This window comes from Pseudopipra pipra, chromosome 8, assembly GCF_036250125.1.
Source record: "Pseudopipra pipra isolate bDixPip1 chromosome 8, bDixPip1.hap1, whole genome shotgun sequence".
NCBI lineage: Eukaryota > Metazoa > Chordata > Aves > Passeriformes > Pipridae > Pseudopipra > Pseudopipra pipra.
Window position 1 is genome coordinate 916786 of NC_087556.1, and position 15134 is coordinate 931919.

Consider the following 15134-nt stretch of genomic DNA (forward strand, 5'->3'; position numbering starts at 1 on the left):
CCGAAGGAGCCGCGACGCCGCTGCTGCGTTACCTTTTGGGGTCATAAAAATCCATGGCCCTTTTCAGCTTGTTGTAGGCAGCCACCCTGAAGGGGATGATCTCCACCGAGGTGAGCCCCGGGGCCATGCTGAGCACCTTCCCGCCGTGCGTGGGCTCGTAGAGGTCCTTCTTGGTGTCGGGGTGCGGCATCCCCGCGGGATCGCGCCCCACGATGTAGAAGTTGGCCCCCGCCATCATCCGGGCTCGGCAGTGCCACTGCACCTGCACGGGGGGACACAGGGCTGAGGGCTGAGCAGCAACGGGGCCACCCAGCCCGGGCTGCAAGAGACATCCTGGCCAGGCACTCCCAGGAAAGAAGGAAGGAAGGCAGGAGATGTGTCAGCAGCCGCGCTGGGGTTTGTCGCAGCACTCAGGCCGCCCAGACACATCTTCCACTGCTTGGACCCGATGCAACCACAGTTCTCCTAAGGACACGTATTTCCATGGAAACACTGGGCATGGGAACGGGGTTTGTCCCAGACTGGTGGCAAATGGAGGTCGCAGTTGGAACCTTGAACATGCAAAAGCAGCGCGTGTTCACACACCAAAGGCTGCCCACACATCCCTCCACTCCTCCCTCAGGGCAGGTCCAGCACTGACCCTTTTCGTCCCAGCGACTTAGGGACGGAAGGGAAACACTGAGGGAAACCAAATGAATGTCCCTGCCTGACAGGAAAAGGTGAAATCTTGTTTCTCCCCCTTGTCCCCAGTGAGGGGATGGGAGCTCTGCCGGGACATGGCTGTGGCAGCAAGGGCAGGGGAACTGTGGAGGGAACTAACAGTGAGGCTACACCTCCCTTCCTGGGACTTCCCGGAGCAGCAGGAGTAGGCTGGCAGCAGAATCCCCACGGACAGGCTTCACACCTTGCCCTGGGGAGCAGCCAGGGGCTATGTTACCTCGGTGGGGCCGGCGTAGAGCATGGGAGAGGGGAAGATGGCCACGACGGTCGACTTGGGGTCCAGGACCTGCTCCTCCAGCACAGCCGCGTGCTGCTTCATCCGCCACTCCAGCGGCACGTCGTCATCCTTGGTCCACCCCCCCAGGGGGTGCAGGAGGAGCACAGGGTTCTTGTAGCCCCTCTCCAGGAGCTGGCGCCGCGTGTCCTGCATGAGCAGGGCGTGCCCGTTGTGCACGGGGTTGCGCAGCTGGAACGCGAAGACGGCGTCTGGAAGGGCAGGATGCAGAGGGTCAGGGGCTGGCACCGACCCTCGGGCGCCTTGGCTTCATCTCACACCCCTGGCATTCCCACACAGCCACGAGTGTGTCCTGTCTCCACACTAGTGAGGCCTTAAATGCCTCAGGTGAGTGTTTCACACAGATCCATCGTTCTGCCAAGGTTGTTCTCATTACACCCCTTTCCTTTGGGGCTGGTTTCAGTCCTAAAATGTTCAGCCCTTCTGTCATGTTTTGTAAGTGCCACTGGACACCTCCAGCAAGTTCCCCAACTTCCTGAGTGACCTGCCAGCTCCATGAGCTCAATGGCACCTTCAGGAAGACCAACACTCTCCCCAAAGCAAGGGTGGGTGTCCGACCTCTGCCAGCCTGCTGGGATGAGGTGGGACAGGGCTTGGAGCAACCCTGGTCTAGTGGAAGGTGTCCCTGCCCATGGCATGGGGTTGCAATGAGATGATCCTTAAGGTCTCTTCCAACCCAAACCATTCTGTGATTCTGTGGGATAGCCCCCTGGGAGCAGACACCTGAGCTGTGCCCATGTTCAAGGCCAACCATGTCAGTGCAGACAGGGGGGCTCTGACCTGCCAGGGAGGACACGAGCAGGATGCTCAGCACTGTCCAGCCCATCACAAGCACCATCCTTAAACCATGAAGACCCTGCTCCACTTTTCGTGCCACGCCCTGGGTCCCTCTTACTGCTCAACCCCACCTGAACAGCCCCATTTTGGGAGGATCCAGAAGCAACCTGGCAAGTGTTGTGAGCTTGGGAGCACCACGGATCACACCAACCTCCTGGTGCCAGCTGGGGCAGGGAGAGCCGTGTCCCCAGTGCCAACCCAGGGCACTCACCAGCATTCATCTCCCTGAACTTCTGCTTCAGAGCCCGTGGGGTGAGGCGGTACTGGTCCAGCCCATCGTTCCACTTGATCTTCTCCAGGGCAAGGAGGTCTCCACCAACCAGCCAGTCTCCGCTCTCCATCACCATCTGTGAATGACACACACGTGCAGTGCAGAGGGGGCAGCAAGTACATCCTTTTCCCTCTCCCTTTGGAAAGTGTTAGGCTTGACTCAGCTGGTGGGGTGATTTTCCCTTCTCCTTCAGCACGTTGTGGGCAGAAAACATCCTTACAGTGACCACAGGAACTGAATGTCACGAGCAGCACAAGGCACCAGCCACCCAGTCCCCACCACTGCACCCACCACTTGTGCTGCACTCTGGCACAAGACCTTCCTCCACCTCACTCTTTGCTCTTTCCTCCTGGGAATATGCAGGAGGAATACGCCTGTTGCATGGTGAACACCTGCTGCTGATTTATTACAAGAGGTGTTTTGAGGGAGCAGGAAAGGACTAACACAGCTCTAGCCTTTCTAAGCAGAGTCACAAGTTCTGACAGCTCAAGTCACTGGGTGGCACCCAGAGCTCTCCCTTTCTGAGGGATGAAGTTCCTTGTACTGCCAGAGAGTAAGTGGGAAGAGAGGAGCCGTAAAAACATGACACCCCCGTTGGCTGCCTGTACAGAACAGCCAAATTGAGGAGCACTAACTCATTAGCCCAAAATTTCACAGAATATTCTGAAATGGAAGGGACCCACCAGCACCATCGAGTCCGACTCTTCAGTCCTGCCTGCTCGGGATGCGACGATTCCCAGCAAGGAACTGGGCAAACAGGAAACCGTGGCCCTCAAAACCCGGGAAAGGTTCGGTTCCCCAGCCCCTGCCTGCGTTTGTCCCCCCCAGCCAGGCTTCCCAGGGCAGCAGGGGGACAACCCTTACCTGGATGTGGGGGTGCCTGGGGCAGGTGGTGCCCCAGACGCGGGCACAGCGCTCCTCCTTCCTGTGCTGGAAGAACTCGGGGCTCCTGAGCACGGCCACCCTGCGGCCCTGGAAGCTGAGCGCCAGCGCCTCGCAGCCCTCCAGCCGCTGCTTGTCCTCCTCCGACACCGGCAGCACGATGGGGATGCTCAGGTTCACCACACCATCTGCCAAGAGAGGGGCACAACTTTACCATCCTCCAGCCCCGGGGCTCGGGGACACAGGAAAAGGAGGTTTCCACGGAAGTTTGGTCGTGGTGCCGGTTTCTCTTCGGCGCTGCCCATAAGTTGTGACGTCAGTGGGATACAAAAGCTCCTCATCCCAGGGACACTGATGTCTCCGAGACACATGGAGCATCTCATTACTTCCTGCACTCCTGCTCTTCCCCTGGTTTTTCTCCATCAGTTGTAAAGGTGAAGAATGCAAATGTGCTTGGAAAATGCAGTGCTGGATGTAACCCCTGCCTCTCCTCCGGGAGAGCCACCTCCGTGGAGATGGTGTTCCCTGGAGCATCCCATTCCCTGCACACCTCCTGAGCTGCCTCTTCCAGCAGGGAGAACACCACCACGCTTGGTTTGTTTGGGGTTTTTTTCAGGATATCTGGATACTGCTACTCCCCCTCCCTGACATCTCTGCACTCTCCATGTTTAATCCGTGTCTATACAGCAAGTCTGTATTTGCACATGAACTTCCTAATTTCGGTGCTGTCCCTAAATACCTTGCAATCATGTTGGTTTTATCCCTGCTCCCCCAATTTCCCAGTCCTCCACTAAAGCCCTCCCATTTCTCCTTGGATAATTCCAGTGTTAATACAGAAGAATCAGTCCCTCCCATGAGCTTCCAGTCACAAACAAATCACTGATTCACTTCGTTCTGATCCGACTGAAATCAGTTTGGACCCCTGAGAGTCTTAATTTGAGCATTTTGACTGGGTTGTAGATTTTTTAATCCTTATTAAAATATTTGCATTTACTTTTAATTCACAACCGGGTATCATTCGTCTGCCAGGCAGCAATTTTCATGAATAATCAGAATTACAGTCACATGGGATCCAATCAATATCAACTTCATACATTCAAATCACATTGACACTGATCAGTCAATGAAGTCAGCACAGGAAAAACAAAAAGCTGGATTATGAAACCAACCAATGATGCTGCAAGGGAGGATATTCAGGCTCTATTTCCCAATGCAAGATGGAGATTTAACAAAAGATCACCCCAGTGATGGTAATCACAGAACTGCACAGCTGGGATGTTTGTGGTCTGGATGACATGGGATGTGCCAGGCCACGGTTAATAATTTCCTTTTTTTTTTTCTTTTTTTAATAAATCTCAAAAAATTACAGCAAAAAAATCTCAATTGCAGTAATTTGTGTTCAGTCTAAGGACAGTTACATACATACCAGCTACCAAGCGACTCCTTCCTGCGAGAACACAAACACAATTAAGATAATTAACACTCACAGGCACGTTATGGAACCTTCCACCATTTCCTAAGGCTCATCCAGGAGCGGCTGGAATGTTCTCCTTCCTGCCCAGAAGTCACCCTGAGGGCCTGACCATGCAGGAGAGCTTGGAGACCTCCATGGAGATGAGGTGGAGCAGGGACTGACGCTGATGCTCTCTGCTGCAAAGACCTCGCTCTGAAGAGTCCATCCCCCTGCAAAGCTGCTGTCCTGGCTTTGTCCCTGACCCCACAGAGCTCCACAGATCCTGCACACGTGCCCACAGAGCTCAGAGGAGCTCTGCTCAGTGATGCCTGCAGGGATGGGGGAGCACCCCAAAACCAGATGCTCTCCGAGACGAGCCTCCGGCGCAAAGTACAGAGCTCTGAAGCAACGTGGTCATCAAGGGGCACCTCTGCGACCCCGTCAGGCACAGCAGGCAGCTCAAAGACCACAGAGCAGGCTCTGATAACAAGGACATGTGCTGCTGAACACTATCTGCACCCTGGGAAGGAGGTGAAAGGCTACGACGTGTCTGAGAGCAGAAGCCCCCACCCAGACACTCCTCCAGTCCAAAGGGAGCAGCCCTGGGCTTTGACTCTGCTGCACAAATCCTAATAACAGCAGGGAGTCACTGCTCCAGCTGACCATGGGATCTTCTAGAGGGAAGGCCAGGCTCAAAGGCTCACCAAGATCCCAGATCCCTGAGGGCAGAGATCACTACCAGGTCTACAAACCCCTAAGTGAGGTCACAGTGACAGCATCTACAGTTGAGAAACTGGATGGGAACATCCATGCCCCTCTCTCAGCTGTGGATGATCATAACCTGAGCACTCCCTGCCTTTTCCAGGGATGGAGCACATGCTGCCAATGGATAGAGAAATCTGAGTCGTCTCAAGTTACCGTATTGGATAAGCAGGGAAGTGGGGTGGGGGGAGAAAAATCAGGCTCTGCTCCTGTTTCCAAGGAACAGGTGCCTTCTCCTCCCACCTCCAAGCCCAGCCTGGCCTCGGGGTTGCATCTCTATTTACCCTGGTATAACCAAGCGTGGAAAGAGCTACACAAGGGTCCCTGAAATGCCTGCAGGGTGTCAGAGCTGTGAGCCAGGGCCGTGACCTCGGCCACCTTCAGGAGCCCCTGCATTTAACACAGGAGATGAGAGCAGGCCAAGCATGAAGGTGCTCTGTGGGGTGAGAATGCCATCCCACAGTGGCTCCCAGGCCAGCATTCCCACAGGGAGTGGGGATCCATACCGTTGAGCAGGGTGCCAAAGTGCAGCACTTGCAGGTACTCTGCCTCCCGCATGAAGCCCTTCAGCGGAGTGGCCCAGCCTTCGCTCAGCACCTGCACCCACTGCAGATCCAGCTGCAAAACAAACCCACAGGGCACCCCTGTCACACTCCTGTAGGGTCACAGAATGGGTTGGGCTGGAAGGGACCTGAAAGCTCATCTAGCTCCACCCCCAGCCATGGGCAGGGACACCTCCCACTAGCCCAGGATGCTCCAAGCCCCGTCCAACCTGGCCTTGGGCACTTCCAGGGATCCAGGGGCAGCCACAGCTTCTCTGGGCAACCTGTGCCAGGGCCTCCCCACCCTCACAGGAAAGGATTTCTTCCTCATATCCAACCTGTCAGTGTGAACTTGTGGGACTGTATTAACACAACAAAGGGGACTGACAGCCCTGACTTCCACCAGCACAGGGCAGAGACACAGCAGAAAACAGCTGAGGGTCAGGATCACACCTCAGCTCACCACAACCCACAGCCAGAAAGGGACATGGCCATCACAGGAACACAGGCCCCTCTGGCAACACTCTCCTGGAAGCTTCGACCCGTGGAACAGCTAAAGAATGACAGAACCCCTGACCCTGACAGTACCTTAGTGATCTCCACGGATGGCAGCTTCTCTGCCTCAGCTCGGACACTGCTGAGCTTATTTTCAGGCACAAACAGCTCAAGAACATCCTTAATTGAGCCCCAGGGAACGATATTCTGAAAGACAGAGAAGAGACAGCACTTGTAAGAAACACACTGGGTTTTATGTGCACATCAAAAAGTCCATGTCCCAAAGCAGGATTCCAAATCTGCTGGTGACAGTGGCATAAAAACGACCTACCTGTGCTTGGAGGAGCTCCACAACCTGCTGGATACATTCAGACACTGATGCAACATTCGTTTTCAACACTAGTTCAGGAGCTTCAGGCTTCTCGTACTCTGAGTCAATCCCTGTGAATCCTGCGGGCAATTAAACCCCAAATTCAATTTATTTAATATTATACTCGGCGCCCCAGAGCCAACAGCGCTGTACAAACAACCAGCAGGCATTCAACCATGCTGGGTATGACAAGTGACACTTGTGACAGCAAGATTAGGGAAACAGGATCCTCTTGTGCTCCACAAAGAGCCTTTAGAAACCCACCTCTACGTGCAACGAGGTGTTCAATGCTTTGGAAAGTAAAGGCAAAATAAGACCTCGCTCCTCCATACCTTTGATCTCTCCAGCTCTTGCCTTTTTGTACAGACCCTTCACATCTCTGCTTTCACAGATATTTAAAGGAGCATCTACAAAGATTTCAAAGAAAGGAAGTCCAGCTGCCTCGTGAATTTTCCGTGCATTTTGACGATCCTGTTAGAAGACAGATGGGAAAATCCTGTGTGTCCAAACTGCAGCAAGCACCTTCCTGCTACATGATGTGTCCTGGAATTTGACACAGGCAAATGTGTCTCTGCTACAGATTTATTAAATTTACACTAATTCTAATAAGGGTTTTTCATCTCCCTTCCCTCCTTTTCTTTAAAGATACTTGAAAAAAAATTGTACAAATCTACGAGCTCGTTCTGTTTTCAGCTTTTTCCATCCGAAACCCCAAGATCTTTTTGTGAAGCAGGACAGCAGAACTTCAGATTGTGAATAATTATCTGCCCTGTGCCAAAAAAACAGCTGGACTTGATGATCTTAGAGGTCTTTTCCAACCTCTAATGATTCTGTGGTCCTATGAAAATAGGAACTGCTTGCAGCAGCTTGATAACAGCAGCTACTCAGTCCTCTCAGGAAGCAAGAAACCCCACAATCACATCTTATTCCAAATGAGCAGAGATAACTCTCTCTAGGATAGGCTATTGCTTCTGTGCCTCGTTTCTGCCTTCTGCAGGGACATTTTAAACCCCTCTTAGCTCTTCATCAATCTGTACCACGTCAAACCGCCCCCCTAAAACCGACGGTGCGCAGCTGTCTGACGAGGGAAGAGAGCAGCAGTGGGCAGAAGCATCGTTTGGGAAGCGCTCTGTGCAAACCCCCCTTCCCCAGGAACGATCCCGGGGCGGAGGGCAGGCCGTGCTGCGGGGAGGTACCTTGGTGAAAGGAGAAATGAAGCTGGTGATGCAGACAAGCCCCGCGTCGGCGAAGAGCCGGGCGACCTCGGCGATGCGCCGGATGTTCTCCTCGCGGTCCGACGCCGAGAAACCCAGGTTCTTGTTCAAGCCGTGCCGGACGTTGTCGCCGTCCAGGGAATAGCAAGGGATGCCATGGGAGACCAGGTACTCTTCCAGGGCAAAGCCAATGGTTGTCTTGCCGGCTCCAGAAAGGCCTGTTGGAGGCAGAGCAGCCAGGGTCAGGTGTGAGGGCGAAAGAGTGAGGGGGTAACGTGAGACCTCCTGGGACACTGGCAGAGAGACTCCTTCTGTCTGAAGGTACTTCAGGAAGGAATGAGGAAGGGAAGTTGGATTCATCTTTTTAGCACACCTGGGTCAACCCTTCTTATTAATGATAGAACCATAGAATCAGTCGAGTTGGAGAAGACCTTGGAGATCATCAGGTCCAACCCTTGATCCAACCCCGCCGTGGTTCCCAGCCCATGGCACTGATGCCACATCCAGTCTGTCCTTAAACACCTCCAGGGATGGAGAATCCACCTCCTCCCTGGGCAGCCCATTCCAATGGCTGGTTACCCTCTCTGTAAAGAATTTCTTCCTGATATCCAACCTAAACCTCCCCTGGCAGAGCTTAAGACCAAGCCCCCTTATCTTGCCATGAGAAAAGCTGCTACATCTCAATGTCTGGAGGGGCTCAACCCAGCAGTGCTGCAAAAGCACCTCTTGCTGGGCTGTGGTGGGACAAATAGGCACCAGGAAGTAGGGGAAGTTTGGAAGGGTGCTGTTGCCTCCTCTTCCTCCTTCTGTTCCCACTGAGAGCCAACTGCTCTTCCAGACTGAACCCAAGGAAAGGCTCTTGTGGCAACTGTGTGGGGTGGGACAGGCCCCAGCAGCAATGGCCCCTCTGCATCCACAGACACTCCTTCTCCAGGTGCATATTTCAAAGAATAATCACAAGCCAGAGAAGCTCAAACCTTTCAGACACAAGGTTTTTTGTGTGGTACTCTAAGGAGAAGGAAATTGCCTTGGACAGGTTTTTTGAAATTGAACTGAAGTTGAAGAGGAGAACAAAACAGAAATGTGTTGTAATCCAACATCTACCACCTAAACTGACAGGAAGGCAAATCAGAATGGCTTTACAAACCCTCCCAAGCACGTCCTTCAACATCCTCCATCAACAAAAATGCCAATATTTAACAAGCAAAGGAACAACTGGACAAGTGGCAAAAGACAGAGCTGTCTAAACATTAGAAATGAGAAATGCAATTGTCACTTCCAGCAGCCCCTAATCCCCAAACAATGAGTTTATTTTTCAAAGCAGAAGAGAAGGGCAACAAAACACAAGCAAGGAATTTCTTCCAGTGCGACTGGCTGGGAGTATTTACTCTCCAGACAAGGTGACTGCCTTGTGCTGCCTTACACACAGCAAACCTGCACGTCCCAGTAGACTTCCCACCGCCCCTGAATGAAAACATCCGCATTTTGGACAGCCCTGGGCACGTTTCACTGCCAAGGACTGGCTGGGGTTGAGCCAAGGCTTCCTCAGCTACACACCTGGGAACAACAAGTGCTCCCCTTAGGGCCTCTGACGTGTTCAAAGGAGCCTGATAACAGCTGGGAAATACATCAAAACACCAGTTCTGGGCAGCAGCTGCCAGGGAGAACATCTTGCTGCGCCAGCACCGCGTGTCTGTGTTTCCCACGTGTGAATGTTTTGCAATTCCCAGCTCCCAAGGAATGCTGACGTTTCCTGCAGATCCCAGATCCCCTCCTCCGAGCCGCGCTCGTGCAGGGAGTTGCACAGGGGACGCCACGCTCTCACACCCAGCTGAAAGTACCTGTCAGCCAAACGGTGCAGCCTCGAAATCCTCCTCTGGTACCCACAACTTGTCCTCTCTTACTCCTGCTCACGTGGTGGGCTTGGTAAACCACGTTGGTTGATCCCTGAGGAAAACAAAGCAAAGCATTTTCGTACCGGGAGCAACAAAGAAAACTTCTGCTGGGACTGACAGATGGGAGAGAAATACAAATTCATCAACGAGCCACGCAGCAAACTTTGGTGTAAGTTGGATTTGTGTCCCAGCAGCACAGAGTGATCTGCTGAAGGCTCTGTGCCTGTGCCCAGAGTGCTCCTGGTGGCGATGCCTCGGTGCCCGCGCCTCGCTCTGCTGCAGGAGCACTGCCAGGGAGGGGAGGGAGGACACAGAGCCCAGGCACAGAGACACCCCCCCGCCTTTTCCACATTTTAAAACACAAACAGACTCGCCAATAATTTTAACTGTGTTTGCAAAACAGGGGCAACTTCAGGTGCTCGTTCACCTGCTGTGTTTGGCAGAAGTTGGCCGTTAAGAACCGGGGCAGGAGACGGCGGCACAGCCCCACCGAGCTGAGCGACGCCAGGGACACACGGCCATGGGAGGCAGGGGAACAACACCTGGGGGGTTTGTGGGCACTTCCCAGAGCAAACAAGGGACTGGCACAACGCTGAGCCACAGGCCTGAATTTTGGTGCTTCCTAATGTTGCCCACCCCGGCCTCTCCGCTGGATGCAGATGGAACAGCCTGTCTGTGCCCCTGCAGCTCCAGCAGCAGCAGCTCGACGAGGAATTGTGCACATAAAGTATCTGCAAGACCTTATTCATTGCAAGGATCATCTTTCTAGTTGAGGTATCCAATGGAAAGGAGCAGGAGAGAACAAGGATATAAATATATCCTGGAGAAAGATGTATATTGGAGGAGCGAAGGTTGTGTGGAGACCTCACAGCACCTTCCAGGATCTGAAGGGACCTACAGAGGAGGCCAGAGAGGGAATGTTCATCAGGAACTGGAGTGACAGGACAAGGGGGAATGGTTTCCCACTACCAGAGAGCAGGGTTAGATGGGATACTGAGAAGGAATTGTTCCCTGTGAGGGTGGGGAGGCCCTGGCACAGGTTGCCCAGAGAAGCTGTGGCTTCCCCTGGATCCCTGGAAGTGTCCAAGGCCAGGCTGGATGGAGCTCTGAGCAACCTGGAAGGCGTCCCTGCCCATGGCAGGGGGTGGAACTGGATGAGCTTTAAGGTCCCTTCCAACCCAAACCAGTCTGGGATTTGATGAAAAACTTAAAACAGCTCTAGACCTGCCCCTGAAAAAGCGAGTGAACACTGCACATCCTGTGACTCAGAGAATAAAAGATAAGTAGCTCAAGATCTGGTTTTTGTGGTTTGTTCTGTTCTGCTGTTTTTCGTGGGGTTTTTTTTGCAGGGGGGTTGTCAAAAGTCAGAACATTTTTTGAGCTTGCCAAGGTGAGACAGCAACACCATGGTTCCGTTTCCACCTGTCCCTGGGGCTCAGGCTCCAGCAGAGACCAAAGGACTGATGTGAACGAGCAAGACTGATATTTCCACATGGAGAAACGAACCTGCACACTTCCAATCTCTCTTTTGCATCAGCAGGGACTGCAGCCTTTGCAAAGTGTTGATGTGCTGGCTGTGTCCTGCAGGAGATGAGCCCCGATACCGCGGGCAGGCGCAGGATCTGACACATTCCTCCGGGGCTGACGTAACGAGCCTGTTGTGAGCACATGTTGCTGTGCCAGAAATCTGCGCTGGGAGCGCATCTCAGACCTGCTGTTTTGCACACTGGCATCTTTTGGGAGCTTGGGGAGGCATCACTGAGGGCATTTTTGCAATTCAGCAACACTGTCAGACCTCTCCTTCCTGCCGGCAGCTCCAGGTGGTACCAAGCCCTCAGATTTTCCAGCTCTGTTAATAATTGTCCTGGGAAACTCTTCTTAACCCTGAGCAACTGGATGGCTGGGCTGGAGGCTTTTCCTTGGCTGGGAATGGGCTGTTCAGTGGGAAACATGGACTTCCCACTTCATAATTCAGCAGCCCTGAAGTGGCTTGGGAAGCCAGAGCTGAAACAAGATGGAAGGGAGTGAAGGCACCAGGAAAAATAAGCATCAGTGGCCTGAGAGCAAATCCTGGAGAGATTTCACCTAGGAAGGGCACGTCCTGCAAGATGGTTGGGAGGCAGAGAGAAGGGATGAACAGGGTTTAATCAGATGCAGGGCTGTCCTACTGATTTTATTCTCAGGGTTTTAACCTTGTCATCATAAATCAAACATATTTAAACAATTAATCCAATCATCACACACCTGCATTTTGGGCCCTACAGCAGGGACAATTTAGGGACACTGGTCAGCATGTCTTGGAATAGTCTAGATCAAGGAAGTGAGGTTTGGAAGAGGAACTTCTTACCTATAATTCAGTCCCAAACAAGGCAATAAATGATCCAGCAGGTCTCCAAAGAAGAGCTGTGCAGCCTCTGCCAGACAGATGGTTAAAGAGGACACTGCCACACTCTCCCCCTTTCCTTGAAAAACTGCTGTTTGGGCCTGTCTGGATGATGTCAGTGCTCAGCCCACCCCATCTTAGCTCATCCAGGAAATTGGGAAAAAATAAAGACATCACTCCAAACCTTGTAACTGAGGCTGCAGTGGACCAAGAAACCAAATCTGAACTCCGCTTTTGGTCTTCCCTCCTACTGAACCCTTCCATGAGGTTGGCAAACTGGGAGACACCAAGATCTCGGCTCTTTAAGATCAGGTTTAACTAAGCTAACTACCAAGTGTCTCCTCACCTGGTTTCCAAAGCAAACAAGCTTTTCATCAACCATCCTGATGGGACAAGATGCTCCCCTGCTTTCTGAAAGCAGGTTGCAGGCAGAGCCAGGAGGTTTGTCCTTAGTGCTCCTCCTGAATAAAGAGATGGGAGCTCTGAGACAAGAGAGTCTTCTTGGAAATCAGAAACCATCAGTGTCCTCTGCTCCAATTCAGTGTCCAGAAAAGCAAACTCAGCCCTTCCTGAAGTATTTGGCCTGGAGGGGAGTAGCTGTCCTTGCCCACAAAGGCTGTGTGTGACTGTTCTCAGGAGATGAGAGGAGAAGATGCTCCCTGACAACACATCTGACAGCTAAGGGCACAAGGGCTGGGGGACCTCTCCCAGCCACTGCTGATGTTTGTTGGGAGCAGAACCACTGCACAAATAACAGAAAATGCACCAGACAAACAACATTGTAGAACTGCCAAGGCTGGAAAAGACTTTTAAGGTTATCAAGTCCAGCTATCAACTAAACCACATCCTCAAGTGCCCACTTTTTCTTGAACACTTCCAGGGATGGTGACTCCACCACTTCCCTGAACAGCCAGTTCCAATGCTTTACAACGCTTTCCATTAAAAGAAAATTTCCTAATATTCAATCTAAACCTCCCCCAGCACAGCTGGAGGCCGTTCCCTCTCCTCCTGTCCCTTGTTCCCTGGGAGCAGAGCCTGACCCCCCCCCGGCTCCCCCCTCCTGTCAGGGACTTGCAGAGCCAGAAGGTCCCCCCTGAGCCTCCTTCTTCCAGGCTGAGCCCCCCCAGCTCCCTCAGCCGCTCCTTTGTTGCCCTTTTGTGTTTAGGGTTATCAAAACAAATTATATGGTTGTTTACCCATCTTCCACTCGAAACCCAAGTATTTATAAACTCTGTTCCTTAGGCAGTGCCTGCTCCTGCCCCCACATCCCCACTTCTTTAACCAACCCCTGCATCATGAGTGGGACCAGGGTGAGAACTGGGGGCGAGTGCCACGTGCCACAGCCGAGAGGAAGGTAAAGAGAAGAGACAGGAGCTGAGCAGGACATCCAACAGACCCTCTTAGTGCACACAACATCCTCAGGCCATCCCTTGCTCAGCCACCCACAGAAGGCAGAGCTCTCTGATCACAGAATCAGCTGGGTTGGAAGAGACCTCAGATATCATCAAGTCCAACCCTTGATCCAGCCCCACTGTGGTTCCCAGTCCATGGCACTGATGCCACATCCAGTCTCACCTTCAACACCTCCAGAGACGGAGAATCCACCCCTTCCCTGGGCAGCCCATTCCAATGGTTGATTACCCTCTCTGGAAAGAATTTTTTCTTAATATCCAACCTGACCCTCCCCTGGCACAGCTGAAGACCCAGCCCTCTTGTCCTACTGCTGCTTTCTGGGAGAAGAGCCCAACCCCCCCCTGGCTCCCCCCTCCTGTCAGGGAGTTGCAGAGAGTGAGGAGGTCTCCCCTGAGCCTCCTCTTCTCCAGGCTGAGCCCCCCCAGCTCCCTCAGCCTCTCCTCACAGCACTTGTGCTCCAGTCCCTTCCCCAGCCTTGCTGCCCTTCTCTGGACCTGCTCCAGCCCCTCCATGTCCTTCCTGAGCTGAGGGGCCCAGAGCTGGACACAGCACTCCAGGGGTGGCCTCACCAGCCCTGAGTTCAGGCCAAGAATCACTTCCCTGCTCCTGCTGCTACACTGTTCCTGAGCCAGGCCAGGATCCATTGGCCCTCTTGGCCACCTGGGCACACTCTGGCTCCTGTTCAGCTTCCTGTCCATCCACACTCCCAGCTCCCTTCCTGCCTGGCTGCTCTCCAGCCACTCTGTGATGTTGCAGAAGGAGGTTTGCCATGAGAAAGCCGAGCTGGACATCGCGACGGCCGAGGAGGTCCAACCCAACGCACTCATTGTGCCCTCAACTCACCCCCTGCTGCCACAGGAGCACCTCTGCCTGCTGCAGCTGGCACAGGCAGGGCTCTGGAAGCTGTCCAGGAGCCACAGCTCACAGCAGGCTGCAGCAGCATCCCACTCTGGAGAGGGACTCCCTCCTGAAAACACGATCAGCCGAGAAGAGCTATTAAGGGCACGTTAGTCACACGTCCGGCTCACTCCTCCTCTGAGCATCCAGCTGGAAGCTGGCAGCGCTCACAGCCCCAGGGAAACCCTGACCCAACAGCCAGGGGAGGGTCAGGACTCCCCCAGCTGCATCTTTATTTATAGGGCTAGCTCACTGCACCAGCAATATGATTCATTTCTTTCCAGTCAAGCATTTCACACACACCCTATTTCGGTCCCGCAGCCTGGACATGTCTCCAGGAAGGGAAAAACAAGGTCAAAATAAAAACAGAGGCTTTCAAAAGGTTTTCAGCTGATCCTATTTGCAAATGGTAAAACGGGCTTTTCAAGTGATAAAATGATCCAAGCAAGCTTTCACTTGCACAGGCACAGGGTGGCATTGTTGGGACCAGGAGCTGGACTCCAGGACCCTGGGGGTCCCTTCCAGCTCAGGAGATTCTGTGACTCCATGACTTTGAAATAAAACACTTGCTTAAGCCTCTGGAGATGGATCTAACTTACTGTTAAAAAATCCCCTCCCAAATTCTGCCACCTGAACTGAAAAAAACCCCCAAGTTTAAAAGATCTTTTGCCCTACCAGTTGAATTTGAAGCATAAAAATTAAGTT

General features: G+C 53.1%; 1 protein-coding gene across 2 annotated transcripts in view; it reads right to left on the reverse strand.

Moving 5' to 3' along the window:
• PAPSS2 (3'-phosphoadenosine 5'-phosphosulfate synthase 2) overlaps positions 1-15134 on the reverse strand; it is a 29768-nt gene that overhangs the window by 4597 nt on the left and 10037 nt on the right. Inside the window, exons 2-12 of one of the 2 annotated variants that reach the window (XM_064662153.1) lie at positions 9683-9788; positions 7824-8059; positions 6960-7098; positions 6589-6707; positions 6351-6464; positions 5727-5838; positions 4432-4452; positions 2988-3193; positions 2064-2199; positions 938-1206; positions 33-262 (exon numbers count right to left, since the gene is read on the reverse strand). In XM_064662153.1, the coding sequence (XP_064518223.1) occupies positions 33-262; positions 938-1206; positions 2064-2199; positions 2988-3193; positions 4432-4452; positions 5727-5838; positions 6351-6464; positions 6589-6707; positions 6960-7098; positions 7824-8059; positions 9683-9788 (1688 nt within the window). The remainder of the gene's footprint in view (positions 1-32; positions 263-937; positions 1207-2063; positions 2200-2987; positions 3194-4431; positions 4453-5726; positions 5839-6350; positions 6465-6588; positions 6708-6959; positions 7099-7823; positions 8060-9682; positions 9789-15134) is intronic. The other variant, XM_064662155.1, reaches the window with a different exon arrangement.